We start from the raw sequence: 16,628 nt of genomic DNA on the forward strand, positions 1-16,628 counted from the left end.
GGAGAGCTGTGAAGCATGCAAGTGTATTCAAGACTCAAATTGCATGTTGAGTACGACAAATTTGTACATGTTGGCAGGTCTGCACTAACACTGAAGGTGCCCCGTGCCTCTCACGCCCCCCCTGACAGTTCACCGCGTACCCTGGTGGGGCCCACCCCACTATTTGAGAAGCACTGCCTTAAAGTGTGTTTGAAGGCAATGTTGTAAAGTTTACAGTAATGGATGGTAGATGTTTATGAACTAAACATCTAACGTCTAACTAAAGAAAGCATCTCATGATCTCAAATTTTCACTTGTCGCACTGTTGTGCGTCCTTTTTAAGTGTGTGTGTATGTAGTCTATGTTGAGAGCCAATGGGTAATTCGTTCCAGAAGAGGACAAAAGCTTAGCATTGTGATTAATTAATCCACTGTGCTGTTCCTGTAGGCTGCAAGGGGGGATGATATTGGTTCTATTTTGCTTTCTCTCATTAGGTTATCAAACATTGTGCTCTCGAGCTATGAGGTGCTGCTTGCTAGATATCATTGCCAGTGTTAATTCATCTATCTCCTGTTAATTGGCAGCTGTATTTATCAACACAACTATCGTGTTTGGCTTATGTGCAATGAGTGAAGTTGTCATATTTGTCTTTACAAATTGGTTATTGACTCAAATGATGGCCAATGATTATGTGTGCTGATCAGTGACAGTGTGTGTTTTTATACAGTCCTGGTTTTCGGCCATGACTGTATTTATTTTAACTAACACTTCTATTCCTGAATCGCGGCACACAAAATGATGAAAATTTGTCAAAACGTGTACCCCTACCCTGTTGCTCGGGCGATTCTTTTCCTGACAAGTACACCACAGGGTGGCGCTGGTATTAACATTGGCATGTTTGCCATGCCAATGTTTTTGGCCATGACTGTATACAGTAGGCCTTTATCATCCAGCACATTGCACTGACCCATGCCATTCTGTCCTTTGTCCTTAATTAAAGTATACCCATTTGTTTTCTTGTAAGAATATATGTCTGCATTATTTTAATCAATGCACATGTATGTGTCTATTAAATGTAAGGCAGCTGCAATGCTTTTTGAAATTAGGTGGGGTTTTTTCCTGACTTGTACAGTATATGCACACCAACCATAATATGAGATGCGCCTGTTTGGAGTACACCTGTGTTAAATTTTACTGATTGGACAAGATTTGCGAAGTGCTGTAGATAGTGCCAGACAGTTCACTGTTCGTGAAACGCGATAGCGGTATTTAATGGGTTAATATTGTTCTCGTTACAATTAACCCAGAAATTCTGACTCAAGCATTATGGGTCAGCTATTTGTATTGAATATTTGCTTTTGCCTGAAAATGTAAACATCTCTTTCCTTGACGTAGACCAGCATTCCTTGGAAGTTTGAAGAGCCGCAGAAAGTAGGGATTGGTAAAGTGATATTTATTGATTTTCTTTTAGAACCATGTAGTGTAAAGTCCGAGATGTTAAAGCGCTTAGTCAGAGTAAGAACAATTTCTATCATGTCAAACTGTTACTTGAGGTATGACTCAAGCTGCTCATTGTGTTTTATTTAAACATTATCATCAACTGCAGTTTGACCCCGTCCTCCCTTCCTGTCCAGTGGCCTGCTAGTGGCCATGTCATTGATCTCCTGTGGCACATGAGTGAGAGGAAGTAAGTTGAGCATAGTTATAATAGCGCACAGCGTCCATTGACTGATGACCTCATCACCGTAAAAGATGTCACGTGTTGAAGCTTAACGTCTTGTGTATTTCTAGATTTTTTTTTTTTTGCCTTAATTCATTCTTGATGGTATTTAAAGCTTGCTGCACGGTCACCACAGCTGACTGTACGAGCACAATACTGTACATTTGTTTGTGGCATTAAGTAGAAAGGCAGTATGCAGTATGCCTCTCCATTTGTATTCCATTCGTATTTGTGTGCATGCTATAGGGTGAAACATAACCAAAAAAAGACATTTTTATAGTTTATATTTTGCATCCGTGAGCTGAGATAGGCTCCAGCTTACCCGTGACTCTGAGGACAAGCTTTATAGAAAATGGGTGGATATTTTGCAGCATATTTGAACTAAAACCAGAAATGTTGCAAAAACAGTGAGACTGTTTTAGTGCAACACAACTGTAAAACAGGATTTTCTTTTAATGTCTGGCAGACAGTGACACTATTTTAAACTCACTCAGGAAACATAACATCTCATGTCTCTCAAGTAGATCAAAGCTATTTAGTAGTATAACAAAAATAAATATTTAGAATCAGAATCACAATCAACTTTATTGGCCATGTATGCTTACATAAACAAGGAATTTGACTCCAGTTAAATTAGCTCTGACTGTACGTAGTACACAAACATTTAAATCAATAAATAATAAAAAATGTAGTGTAGTACACTAATAGTGACGTAACTGACGTAACGAAAGAGACAATGACCCGGATAACGTTGAGCAGCACGACAAAGTTGACAATAAACAACATAAACTAAACACACGTCTCTTGATGGAATAACAGCATTTATCATTTGTATAGAAAAAACAACATTTCTTTTACTAGGCACAGTTTTCTCCACGAGTGTGGTGACAAACAATGTGGCTGTGCATGTCTGTCGTGGCGCCCCTTGTTTCATTGTCTCATCCACGCTATAAAAGCCAAAGTGACTCCACACTGTTGATTTCAACTATGCTGGTGTAGTTTTCCCTTTAACGTCACCGCCTGAGTCTGCCATTGGGCAGCATTTGTTTGTTTTTTCTTCTTCTGCTTTCTTTTCTTTCTTCTTCTGTGACTTCCGCCCAATTTTCTGCCACTCTCACGACGAGCTCCACCTGGATGACAAGTGGGACAGGGGGTGTGGGAAATAATCGATTCTTAGATTCATCACGATGCGAACTTTGACGATTATTAATCGATTCATAAAAGTCAATAATCGATGCTGACGGAACAAAAAGACGGAAAGCGGAAGTGCCACCCGGACAGTTTATGGTGGTGCACCTAAGTGCAAGACGCTACCAGAATGGCTAAGCGTAAACTCCGACCCGAACCTGCTGGATTTAAAGCGAGCGTCTGAAAGCACTTTGGTTAAAATGAGCTGGACAAGAGCTAGACAATATGCAAGCTTTGTCATACAAGCTTAAAATATTTTGGGAACACAACAAATCTGAGAAAGCACAAAGCACGTTTCCACCCAAACCAGGAGGAAAAACAGCCAGCTGGAGTTGCTGCCAACCAGAGAACCAATGAGCAGGTGATAACTAATTTTCCCCCCAACTCGGAAAAGTGATACCGCTTGAAACACTTTTATTGCAAAGGATTTGTGGCCGTATTTGGTTGTTGAGAAGCAGGGCTTTCGTGCTTTGTTGCACACTTTGGAACCCAAATGCAACGTTCCATCCAAGTTTTTTCACTGACACTGCAAATGAAGTGAATAAGGGCAGCCTGTTTTTTGTTGTTGTTGTTGTTGTTATTCATAATAAACTGACATCTGCAAGCATTATTCTTGTATGAGAGCTGCTGGTACAGAAATCTATATTTTGTATGAAAGCTGTTTTTGACTTTGCTATACAGCCAAAATATTATTTTGTCAGAGATTCTATGATCAGGATTTTAGTTTGAATTAATGCATTTGTGAATAATGGCAGATTTTTTTATGTTGGTTACTCAGAATATGCTGAAGTTTGTTAGTTATTTTGTTTATTTTATACATGCTGGTGCACTTTACTTTTCCTGCTGGTTCTGTGCAATGGGAAATATGTTGGTAGATGTAACCCTCCAATTATTAAAAGATAATGGAAGTAAATTAATGTTTATTCATTTTATTTTAATTGTGGATCATTACAAGTGTGCTTTGTTTTAGTAGTACACAGTGAATAAAAATAAATTACATATGGAAAAATATTATGCATGCAAAAATCCACAAACTATCGATCACAAAAAAAATGCATCGATAATCATTTTATCATCGCATCGCAGGCCCCTGAATCGTAATCGCATCCAATCATGAGGTGGCCAGAGATTCCCACCTCGAATGACAAGTAAAATGGTGATTCACTGAGGTAGATCGGTGGAAGACGTTTATAGCGGCTGTATTTTAATAATAATGAAAAAACTGATGCGCGGCGAGAATGTTTCAATAGTTCATCGTAGGTTTAAATAATGCAATAATTCGATGTATCAATATTTCGTCACACCCCTACATTCGATGTTCATTATGATACCACTTGACATTTGTGTCCTAAGGTCATCATGTGATAGTTTTATAAGATTAGGCAATGTTACACAATAAAGCCCTTCATGTGTTTACTGAGAAGTTCTGTTTAAAGGAGACTTTTTTTTTTTGGTTCCATTCCAATGTGGCAAAAGGAAGAAGCCCCTGGTCCCAGGCGTCGTAGCGATGCTGGCATTTCAGGCGGCTATAGTTTGACGTGTTGAAGCTCGATGTTTTCTTCCCTCATCATGGAATGTTGCAGAGCATTTGGCGAAAAGTCTTCCTCTGAAACAGTGAGATGTCCCACCCACACGATCAACGCCATGTTTGTTTACAAGTGAGCTTAGGGGAAGTTACGACAGGCCGTATGGTGGGTGTATGTCACCCGAAGTCGGCTGGGATAGGCTCCAGACCCTAGTGAGAATAGGCGGTATAGAAGATGGATGGATGGGACTCAAACATCATAATTTTGTGTGTGAAAATTGCAAATCAGGCATTAAAGCTGCACCCTGTGACAAAGTTAATATGCATACATGTTCAGCACTTGGTTTCTAATTACAGTCTCACAAAATCATGGTATCCTTTTGTGTTTTGCTCCATAACATTTGGCAGTCTTTCTGTCACTGTAAATTTGATCATTTGGGAGCACCCCAGTTACTTACTGTTACACCAAAATGCACATTTTTTTCATATGACTGGATGCAGCAAATAGAGCAATGATGTAATGGGCTGTGTACTAAGACGGCTCGAGGTCTTGGAGTGGTTTTGAAAAGTACACCATGTACAGAACACACCATGTGTGTCGGTTCAAAGGAGTAGTTCATTGCAGAGTCATCTGGTGTGCATTGTGTCACCTTGCCAGTACTGGTGTGTTTCTGGTCTTGATATGAGGAGAGCCATATGTACAACACGCTGGTTAAACAAAAGCCTTGTTAACCGAATGCTGTCACTGAGGTGCTTTTGACATTTTTGAATGCCTCCAGTAGGGATGTCCCGGCTGCCTATCCGCTGCATTTTGAAGATCGGATAATATCGGCTTCTGCCACGAGATCGGGCGGAAGCTTATTGGAGCTATTAGTTCGGGAGGAGCAGAAGAGAGGCTCGCTATGTTACCAGGGGCACACATTCATATACAAGGACTGTACCTCCGAGGTGGTGAATCAGCAGAAACTGTATGGCGTTGTGGCGATGACGCTGTATGAAAAATTCACTTCTATTTCCAGCACGGCTTCATATCATCCAGCCCGGCGCCACTCGCAAATAAGTACATTCAAATGCTCAACGTTTCTGCTTAAAGACCAGATTTGTTCTGCTATTTACTAGGTTTGGACAATTTTCTGTATGGTAGGTGCATAGGTTGGGTGCAATAATAACATGCATATGCTACAAGGCTAGATTGTGTATTGCACAGTTTATTTTTATAGCATTGTTTGTCTTGAATATGTTTTTATTTCTGTACAGCTCTTTTTGCTTCCAAAGTTAGCAATGCAAAAAGGCGTGTATGCCTTTTGTATGTCAAGTCATTCTACCATTTAAATTTCCACCAACCTGGGGGCCTTGTAATTTTAATGCAGTATTTCGTATTTGCTTACAAGCAATGCAGGGTTTTCGTACATACAGTATTCTAGTTCAATTCGAGGCTCTCTATTTTTCTATTTGTGTCATTTTATTATGCGCAATGTAAGGTTGTTTATTTGTATACTTGCAGCATTTGGTTATGTGCAATTTAAGATTTTTTACACTTGCACTATTTGTGCAATTTTAGGATTTTGTATTTTTACACTTGCACCATCTGATTATATGTAACTTAAGATTTTCTGTTGTTATATTTTAATATGTACTATTTACTTTTTGGAAGAAGGCAATGGCGCATCTAAAACATATGAAAGCAGCGGTCGCCTTCCTCCAACATCCAAGAGACTCCCCTTCGAAGGTCAGATCATTCCCGTATGAAATGTGGGTGGGTGGGGCAGCTTTTCGATTCTACCTTCCAGGCTAAAGCAAGGGGCGCAGCCACACTGATAAAAATGTATCTTTTAATTTCTTCTGGTGTAATAACAGACCCTAATGGCCAATGCATTATAGTTAAGAGCCTACTATACAACCTCAAAGTTATATTAGCCAGTGTATATGCTCCTAACCGTGATGACACTCAATTTTTTTGCACGATTTATTAAATTGCTCCCCGATTTAAACTCCCACTTTCTCATTATGTGAGGGGATTTCAACTTATATCTTGACCCAATACTGGATAGGTCAGTGACCAGGCCTGGCGGCGTTGCATCCGAGTCAGCTTCCTACCTCAAAACCTGTCTTTTAGAACTTTCTGACATATGGCGCTTCCTGCACCCAAGTAATAGGGATCATTCATTCTTCTCACATGTACATCACACATACTGTAGAAGTGATTACTTCTTCACTGACAATAAATTGACACCTTGCGTTTGGTCATGTAAGTACAAAACTACATTGATATCAGACCATGCGCCGCTAGTTCTGAAGTTAGACTTACCTGGAGCGAGGGCGTCTAGAAGTAACTGAAGGTTTAACTCACTTTTATTATTAGATGAAGATTTTTTTTTTTGATGAAATTTCTCTATTCTTACAAATTAATACCACACTGGATGTTTCCACTTCAATAATCTAGAAGGCACTAATAATTCGTATTCAATTCCATCAGTGCTCAGTTTACTACAACGATTCGGCAATTTTTCAAGCTATAAGGTAAACCTCCACAAAAGTGAGTTGATACCCTTACATCAGCAAACAGTTTCTTCTAAATGGGAATAACTGTGACTAAATAATACAAAGCACTCTCAGAGCAGAACTCTGGACAGCTATTTAGTAGAACAAAAAAGAACTTGGATAACCGGTCCTTACTGCCCATCCCGCTGATGGCTAAGGTTAATTTGATCAAAATGACAGTGCTTTGAAAATATTTGTACCTTTTTCAAAGCCTACCTATTTTTGTTCAAGAAATTAGATTCAATCATATCATTTTATATTTTGAATATTAAACAGTCAAGCCTACAAAAAGAATTCTAGCAAGATCAAGACAGGAAGGAGGATGGCCCTTCCCAACTTTTGGCTGTATTACTGGGCTGCCAACATAAATTGCATGTCGTATTGGTCACATTACCATCTATAGACTAACTGCCCATCCATCCATCCATTTTCCTCCGCTTATCTGGGTCCGGTTCGCGGGGCAGCAGTCTCAGCAGGGAAGCCCAGACTTCCTGGTCCCCGGCCACCTCCTCGAGCTCCACGAGGAGGACACCAAGGCGTTCCCAGGCCAGCTGTGAGACATAATCGCGTCAGCGTGTCTTTTGTCTGCCCCGGGGCCTTCTCCCGGCTGGGCATGCCCGGAACACCTCAGCAGGGAGGTGTCGGGGAGGCATCTGGACTAGATGCCCGAGCCGCCTATCGATCCGCTCCAACCTTCCCTCACTCGTGAACAAGACCTTGAGATACTTTAACTCCTCCACCCGGGGCAGGACTTCATTCCCAACCTGGAGGGAGCAATCCACCTTTTTCTGACTGGAGAACCATGGCCTCGGATTTGGAGGTGCGGAGTCTCATCCCATCAGGACCACATCGTCTGCAAATAGCACAGACAATATCAAAAGGCCCCCGAGCCGGACTCCCTCGAAGCCTTGGCTGCACCTAGAAATTCTGTCCTGAATCGTCTACATGTGCTTTGTGGACTTGGAAAAGGCATTCGACTGTGTCCCTTGCGGTGTCCTGAGGGGGTGCTCCGGGAGTACGGGATTGGTGGCGCGCTACTACGTGCCATTCGGTCCTTGTACAACCGGAGCAGGAGCCTGGTTCGCATTGCCAGCGGTAAGTCGAGCCTTTTTCCGATGAACGTTGGCCTGCGCCAAGGCTGCCTTTTGTCACAAACTTTTTGTTTCATGTTCAAATCTCAAATACTGTTAGAGCCACAGCTTTTGAGGTCACCACTGAATACTTTCATACAACTGTTCATGTAGCCCGAAAACACACACTGTGTTGGACGACATTTCCCTTGGCAAGATTTTCAAAGTAGAGTCATGAATCTACTTAATTGGGAAAATTGGCAGGTGATCTGAAGCAAATTTGTTATAGAAAAGCTCCTGTGGACTGCTTCATTTTACAGCCTTTCTTCACTTAAGAGGTGCTAAGCAGCAAAGAGCCTCACTGGATTGAAGTGAACAGGCCTGCAGCTTATTGGCTGTAGTAAAGACACTCATTTACCTGCTCAGGCCTGAATTAAGCCAACAGAGCGTGTATCTCCTTCCTTGTTTGAATGGACATAGCTATGACGCAAAGCTTTCTGGTGTGTGTCCTGAAGATACACCGTATGCACATAGTCTGGTACTAGCAGAGCAGAGATGGTATTCCCTGTTCTTGCAAAATGTAGTTTCAAGGACATATTTTTGGGTTTGAGCAATGTTTCAGTTCAAACCCTAATTTGACCTTAAATGAGACAAAACAACTTTTTTTGTGTGTTTTTTTTTTGTTTTGTAAATATTCACATTCTAAATATAGTATGGTGAAATAAGTCAAAGTTAGAGTTGCTGTCTTGCAGCTGTAATCATTGTGACCGTAGGCAAGTAGGCTTCAGATTATGTCATTGTGTGGTGAGAGAGTCAGTGTGGGGACTGGGAAGCGGGTTTAGGCTTGTGAACGTCTAACACAAACACCGGACTTTGGTGTGGGAGACTGCTGTTCATTTCCTGTTTGAAACTCCCAGTCAAGACAGTGTTGTAAAAGCTGTCATTGTCCCCTAACATTTGCTAAAGTTTTGGTTTGAATCCATTTTAGCACCGATGTGATTTATGGCTTAAGGGTCACTTTGCTACCCACAGGCTGTGTATTGATTTGTAACCTTCGAACATTAAATTTTGTGATTCTGTCTGTAGAATCATTTATTAGGATTTTAATGCCTCACGCAGTTCCTTTCTTGAGATGGCCAGCACGGGAATGGTACAATCAGAACCGGAATTGATCAATCACATGATCTTCACATTCACATTCACATCACATTCAGGCTTTGCATTGAGTACAATTTGCACATTAGGAGACATATGATACTAGACTATGATCATGTCTTGGCAACCATAAGGCAGATAATGCTTAGTGTTTTTTTTGTTTGTTTGTTTTTTTTTACAGTATCTCACAAAAGTCTCACAATTATTATTATAGGATGTTAGGGGCAACACAATAGAAATGAAATTTGGATATAACTTAAGAGTATGTGTCTCTTGTATAGCAGGATAGATTTACTATCCACTGAAAACGGAATTGTGCCCGAACTACAACACCGTGCTGCCCCAATACAAAGTGAAACTCTTATATTGTATAAATTCATTACACATGGAGTATTGAGTGTTTCAAGAATGTATTGATTTTTTTAAAATAATGTCATGATTATAACATACAGTTAAAAAAACAAAATCCAAATTCAGTACCTCAAAAAACTGTCAAAAAGGGTCAGTATTTTAAATCTATTTTAATCTAATCAGCAAATGAACGGTAAATTCCGCACTATTGACCACACCTGGATATAAGCTGCACCCACCGAATTTAAAGAAAAAAAATGGTGTCCACGTTATATTTACACAGAAAGACACAATATAAACCTTGCAATCCTACCTCCAATTCACTACTTCCTGAAACTGCACTCTAAGCATCATGGAAACTGTAGTCAATTTAGACATAAATTATCCGCATCATTGCTTAAAGGTTCAAGCCATCTGAAAAATTAGCGGCTTATAGTCCGAAATTTATGGCGCTTTAGTGTCAAAGAATTTGATAGATCCCCATCAAACACCTGTGCTTCTGGGTAAATGGACAGAAATTCCCACAGACACACTCTAAAATCTTATAAGAAATTCGTGCCAGATGTGTAGAAGTAGTAGGAGTAATGGGCAGGTGTTCCAATATTTATTTGACAAAACCTAAATGCTACAAAAGGTTCTGTGAAGTAGGGAATTGATAGGGTGTGTGTGGCAGACTGTGGAGGGCTCCAGACTGGACTCCACTTTAGGAACAGACAAACCAATCAAAAAGGGTGAAAACAATACTCATCACCTTTGAGGCAGTAATTATTAATTTAATGTACACTTATCAGCCACAGCTTTAGTTAGATCTTCCCAACCTGGTGAGTTTTTACAGGGGGTCTGTCAAAGATTCTCAGATAACGCTGAGAATTTTATGGTTGGAGAGGACCACGATGTTTTCACCAGACAACCAATAGATTCTTTTTTGCATTTCAGTACATAGGTGGATGAAAGCACGGTTGTTCCTTTTCCAATATGCCTGTGTGCGTCTCGGAGCCAGTATCCAGTATATGTCAAGTGTGGTTTGTGTGCCAAGACCAAGCCCGGCACTGTAGCTCATGTCACTCACTGATCCCTCATGCCACAGTGACATCAGTGCTCCTGTTTTAGCAGGTGAATAAGAGGGGGAGGGGTGATCCAGTGATTATATAATGCTTTTCCGTGGATAGCCCTCCTCCGATATTGTCAAAAACAACCAAGTTGTGTTAGGTAGAGGTGGAGCCACGTCAAGTTGCACATGGAGTGTGGCTGGTGGGGCCACAGTGGGCGTACTGTTGATTCTAATCCTCTCTCAGACTGCAGCGCCAGGGAGATAATAAATACAGTTGGGTATGGCTCTGGCAACATAAGTTATGGAAGAATAACAATCCTATTGTGTAGCTTGCAGTCTTGATGACATGGATTGAAGGAGGAGGGGCTGCCTGCAATGGAAAGGTTCCTGGTAAGATTACAGTAAAGTCTTGTGTCACTGGTCCAGGCAGCATTCCACTTCAGCCTGCCAAGCTTCTTTACCTTGGACTTTTACTTTATTGACTTTTGACCTTACCTAGAATGCGAGGAAGGAGGATGTCGAGTACATGCGCTTGCTCAAGAGCTTTCCATGTAACACAGTGCAGTTGACCCACTTCTACAACTAGCGGTGGACACTAGCAACTTTGAGGTGTATATGTCATGAATGAAGTTGGTTTAAGAGGAACATTCAGAGGTTGTGTTTGCTTACATCTCAATTTGATGTATTTAAGAGAGAGAGAAATGGAATGTAAGGCTCTTCATTAAATTGGACTCTGGTGGTGCTGGGGGCAGGTAGGGTAGCTATAGAAGAGGAGGTTTTAGTAAGGGGCTGCTACCGAGCCCTGCATGGCTTAGGATTGTCCAGGTCTTACGGGGATTTCACAGTAATCTGGATAAGGACAGAAATATCTTGAAGGTGAACATTGGAGAAAGTGTTGGGCTGCTTGAGCATCTGTCTCCTGACTCATTGTTTTGCTAGCAACACATAATTTGGTGGTCGGTCGCTACATATACACTTTACAGCAGGGATGTCTAAAGTGCGACCCGCAATTTTTGCTTTTACTTTTTGCTTTTTTTCATTTTTAGCAGGCAGAATAGACTCCTGATCAAAATTTTAAGACCAGTTGAAAAATTGCAAAAAATTTCGATTTTGCAATTTTGGATCATAAAGAGGTTTTAAGTAGAGCTTCAAAATGAAAAAAGAAGAAATGGGAGTGAGGCAAATGTTTTTTTCCATTTACATATAATGTGACATGGATGTTAACCAAGCTACAGTGACATTATCATTATTATTATTATTATTATTATTATTATTATTATTATTGTTATTATTATTAACAATGTTACGCCAAACGAACTACGTTACTGGCGCATTGACACTTGGCCATACCACACGTAGTTGCTACTAGCCGGCTAGCGATTAGCTTCACCATAGACACGCCCGCAGCACATCAGCGCCTTAGACCACTACCAAAAGGTAAGGCTACATATTCGAGATGCCGCCAGTGCTGTTGTGTTTTTATTTTTGAGTTGTTAAATTAACATTAGGTGCAGGTGTTTGTTTCTGTGCTACTATGTGAAATCGATGCGCCGAGAAAGAAAGCTTCGGTAATGAACAAAATACGCATAATACTGTCAGTATTACATGTTATCATGAATGTACCTGTTACTACACGGTCACGCTGTTTTTATATTGTTACAACGCCCAGAAAAGGGAGACATATGTCTCACATAAGGATTGTGGATGATGGGCAAAATTTTAAAAAAAGTGCAGTTTTACTTTAATATTTGCAATGCACCCCTAAAATTAAGATGTGGTCCATGTAAATGCTTTTCAGTAATGCATCTGACCTCTTGAATGCATGATGATCAGTTGTTTGAAAGCACCAAAAATTACTCCCCCTGTCTGTCAGTTTGCTTACATGCAACAAGTATGCATGCTTTTGTGCTCCTGTCTATGGTTATGGAGTGTATGTGGTGCTTTCTCCCATGTCCCTATAGGCCAGCGCTCTCAGCACAGTCTCTCACCGCCCCGTCACTCAGCTTCTCTGCTAGGCCTCAGTCGCTCTCCTTGACACAGTGAGGCACAGCTCACACATACACTGGCCACTATGGCAGGCTGGTTTGTAGGCAGTGTCAGACTTTGATGTCATGTAAAATGTATACAATAAGAAGTCACGCTGCTAGGATTACCCTCACACGCAATGCCAAATACATTTTTTGGTATTCTTGCAGTGATTGTGATAGATTTTCAATGTAGTGAGTCCCCGGGACCCACTGTTGAATTGAGTGCATCCCTGGAAAATTCAGTGGGTCTTTCAAAGTCTTTCTTTGTATTTCTTATATCATTTTTCTTAAATTGTATTTTTAATTTAAGGGCTGATATCTAGCCATGGTTTAAATATCACTTAAGTTCTTACGTCAATAGCTATGACATTGTACTTTTAAAATTAAAAAATAAATTTAACTCTTATGAGCTGTTTTTGTTATTATATTTGTCCAAACAAATGTACCTTTAGTTGTAGCAGGCATTAAAATGGACAAGAAACTGAAGAAAAAAATGGTGGTTTAATCGTGTTTTCCATGACTGTATTTATGTAGTCTTTTGTTAGCTATGTCTATATGAAGTGTGGTTATTGACCTTTTCTGGTCATAAATTAAAAAAATGTAAATCACAGTCAGTGACTTCGCAGCGTCTCAGTCGAAATAATTGTGAGTGAGTGAAGTGACCTTGGCCTCGCACATGTGTAGAGCGGATCGTAATTTTTAGTATTATTCGAATAGTGGCAACCGCCACCGGAGTATGTTTTTTATTCATTATAGCACGTCCCCTCAACGTTAAAACACATTAGACACCAGTGATAACAGTATTGAGCTGTTGAAACGTGTGTTTATTTACAATGAAGTTTATATCTTTAATTGTTGAAATGAAATCCGCGGTGGCTTGCTAGTTGTTTTGGTAGCGGCTAAACTAGCATGTCACAATACGTTGTACAGAGGATCACAATGTGCAGAGGGTTGAAACAGCGCTTGTCTAGTTTGCTGACGACAAGAATTCTTTTGCTAGTTAGTTTGATTTTAAACATGAGTTGTTGTTCAGTGTTTCGTTTTACATGGGAAAAATGAGGTGCATCCTCAAGAAACATGGATAGTAAGTTTACTGCGTCCTTCCAGATCCAGATTTCATTGCATCAGAGACACGAGATGCGTACCTAGCAACATGACTACTGTAATTGTTTAGGGCTGCTGGTGCTTGATATTTTTCCATTTGTTTATCTGATCTTTGTCTATGTGATGGTTAAAGCCATGCAAAGCCATGTAAGTACAACAACACAAAGACGGGTCACGATAGGAAAAGTTACCAACCCTTTTCTGCAAACTGTATTTTAAAGCCACAGGCGTCATTAGGTAGTGATTTGCAAGCCAAGTTCAGTCTCCTGAATGTGTGTTTATATCCACGTATGCTTCTATTTGGCTGCTATCTGGCGAGGTCAGTGAGATGTCACCTCACACAGAATAAAGGTCACAGCCTACTCTGGAAGCTCTCCCCAAAATACAACCAACCCGTATGTAAACATGTGTCTGCAGCCTTTAGCATGACTGATTAGATGTTGCCATACTGGGCAGACAAGGAAATGTTCAAAGCAGCTAAAAATGCTGGTTACCCTTATTTAAAATATAAGCGATTTTTCCCCTCTGACATTGAACTTCATTATAATTTTTGCTCTGTGTTGTTAGCTCTTCTACTGTACTGAGTTGTTCAGCAAGGAAGACGTAGAAATGCAGAGACAAAAACAAGGATTTTCAAGGACTGACTGAACCACAGTGGCCTAGTTTCTTTCTGCCAGGCCAATGACTCACCCAAAGTCTTCTGCCTGGCGGACTGGGGGTCGCTATGTTAGCGCTATGCAGGCAGTTGCCCACTTGTAGACTCTCTGGTTTGTACAGAAAGTGTGATTTTTAATGATGATGCTTTAACATTGCTTGTTGTAGTGATGCAGAAGTGCAAAATACTTGTAGAAGGGCAAAAATATTGCAAACGTCTTTCATTGCAGCATCGTTCTACACCACTACAAACTATTACCAAAAACTAGCGTATCTCTATTTAATACATTCGATTTTTCATACAGCTCCTGTATTGGATTGCAGTTTTGCAAGGCCATTGTCATGAAAGCTTTCAGAGCAAATGTAAGTGTCTGCACATAAAAGTGAATAATTCTGTTTGAGCTAACACACACACAGCATGGGCTGTGTGCGCTGCTATCTGAGTAGCTCAGCATGTAGCGAGGTTGATGTGTCGCACTGTGCCATTTAGTCGGTCGCTTGTCTCTGCACGGTGTGAGCGAGACGTCCGTCTGTCTGGTACATAGTGTACGTCCCACACCTGTTACTGCCATTGCTCCTCCTAATCAGGGCTGATGAGGAACATTGATTCATCCATATTGGATTCACACTTTTCAACAAGAGCACACACTTGTGACAACCCATCACTAGTTGAGAGATTAATATTAACCCAGTACTTGTTCTTTTGTTATAAGCTCTGCATGAAATTATGTTCTACTAGGACAGGGGTCAGCAACCTTTACTATCAAAAGAGCCATTTTACCAACTGGCCCTTTGCCCCGAAAGAAAAGTAGTCTGGAGCTGCAAAACAAAAAAAATTTATAAACTTTTCAAAGTTTTAATCTTTCTTAATTTTACCTGTTATAACAAAGGGAAGTGCAGTGTGCATGTATGATGAGTTGTGATAGTTTGTGGGTTAAGCCTCTCTAGCTGACACCTTAAGAAATGTGAAGCATTTGAATTGATAGCCTTCTTTTAGCTCCTTCTCCTAGTTTCTTTTAGCTCACTGGCTAATGCTGTTCGACTTAACGCTCAATCACTGTTACACATGTAGGTCTACTGTGAAATAAACTGCTGCTTTTCAGAAAATGCCAAGTGCTTGGAATGGAAATGTCTTTAAAAGTTTATTTCCAAATTTTTAGAAAATAGATACATGAAGCATACAAGTAGGCCATCTTTGTTGGTAAATAAGCAAAGGAATCTGCCCATGCAGAATTCCATCCATCCATCCATCCATCCATCCATTTTCTTCCACTTATCCAGGTCCGGGTCGGGGGGGCAGCAGTCTCAGTAAAGTCCAGACTTCCCAATCCCCGGCCACCTCTTCCAGTTCCACCGGGAGGTCAACAAGGCGTTCCCAGGCCACCTGTGAGACATAATCCCTCCAGCGTATCCTAGGTCTACCCCAGAAACTAATTTCAGCCGCTTGTATCCGCAATCTCGTTCTTTCAGTCGCAACCAAAAGCTCATGACCATAGATCGCCCGGTAAATTGAGAGCTTTGCCTTCCGGCTCAGCTCTCTCTTCACCACCATGGTCCGGTACAGCGACCGCATTACTGCAGATGCTGCACCGATCCGCCTGTCGACCTCACGCGCCAACCTTCCGTCACTCGTGAACAAGACCCCGAGGTACTTGAACTCCTCACTCCCAATCAGACTGAGAACCATGGCCTTGGATTTGGAGGTGCTGAGTCTCATCCCAGAAGTTTCACACTCAGCTGCAAACCACCCCAGGTCAAAGCCCGATGAAGCCATCAGGACCACATCGTCTGCACCTAGAAATTCTGTCCATGACAATTATGAACAGAACCAGTGACAAAGGCCAGCGTTCACCAGCTTGACTTACTGCTGGCAATGTGAACCAGGCTCCTGCTCCGGTTGTACAAGCACTAATGGCACATAGTAGCGGTTCCACCAATCGCGTACTCCTGGAGCACCCCCCCACAGGACACCGTGAGGGACACAGTCAAATGCCTTTTCCAAGTCCACAAAGCATATGTAGACCAATTGGGAAAACTCCCATGTACCCTCCAGTACCCTTGCAAGGATACAGAGCTGGTCCAGTTTTCCGCGACCGGGACAAAAACCATATTGCACCTCCTGCAGTCGAGGTTTGACTAACGGTCGTACCCTTCTGTTCAGCACCCTGGAATAGACTTTCCCAGGGAGGTTGTAGAGTGTCATCTCCTATAGTTGGAACACACCCTCTGGTGACTCTTCTTGAACAAGGGAACCACCACCCTG

General features: G+C 41.2%; 1 protein-coding gene across 4 annotated transcripts in view; it reads left to right on the plus strand.

Annotated features, from left to right (window-relative positions):
• pde8a (phosphodiesterase 8A) overlaps nt 1-16,628 on the plus strand; it is a 75,194-nt gene that overhangs the window by 12,019 nt on the left and 46,547 nt on the right. Inside the window, exon 1 of one of the 4 annotated variants that reach the window (XM_054770051.1) lies at nt 10,708-10,970. The exons of 2 other annotated variants lie outside the window; for them this stretch is intronic. In XM_054770051.1, the coding sequence (XP_054626026.1) occupies nt 10,956-10,970 (15 nt within the window). In that variant the 5' untranslated portion in view covers nt 10,708-10,955. Of the gene's footprint in view, nt 1-10,707; nt 10,971-11,997; nt 12,018-16,628 lie in introns of those variants that run through there. One more of the 4 variants, XM_054770054.1, reaches the window with a different exon arrangement.

The sequence above is a fragment of the Dunckerocampus dactyliophorus genome, chromosome 3 (assembly GCF_027744805.1).
Source record: "Dunckerocampus dactyliophorus isolate RoL2022-P2 chromosome 3, RoL_Ddac_1.1, whole genome shotgun sequence".
Lineage (NCBI taxonomy): Eukaryota > Metazoa > Chordata > Actinopteri > Syngnathiformes > Syngnathidae > Dunckerocampus > Dunckerocampus dactyliophorus.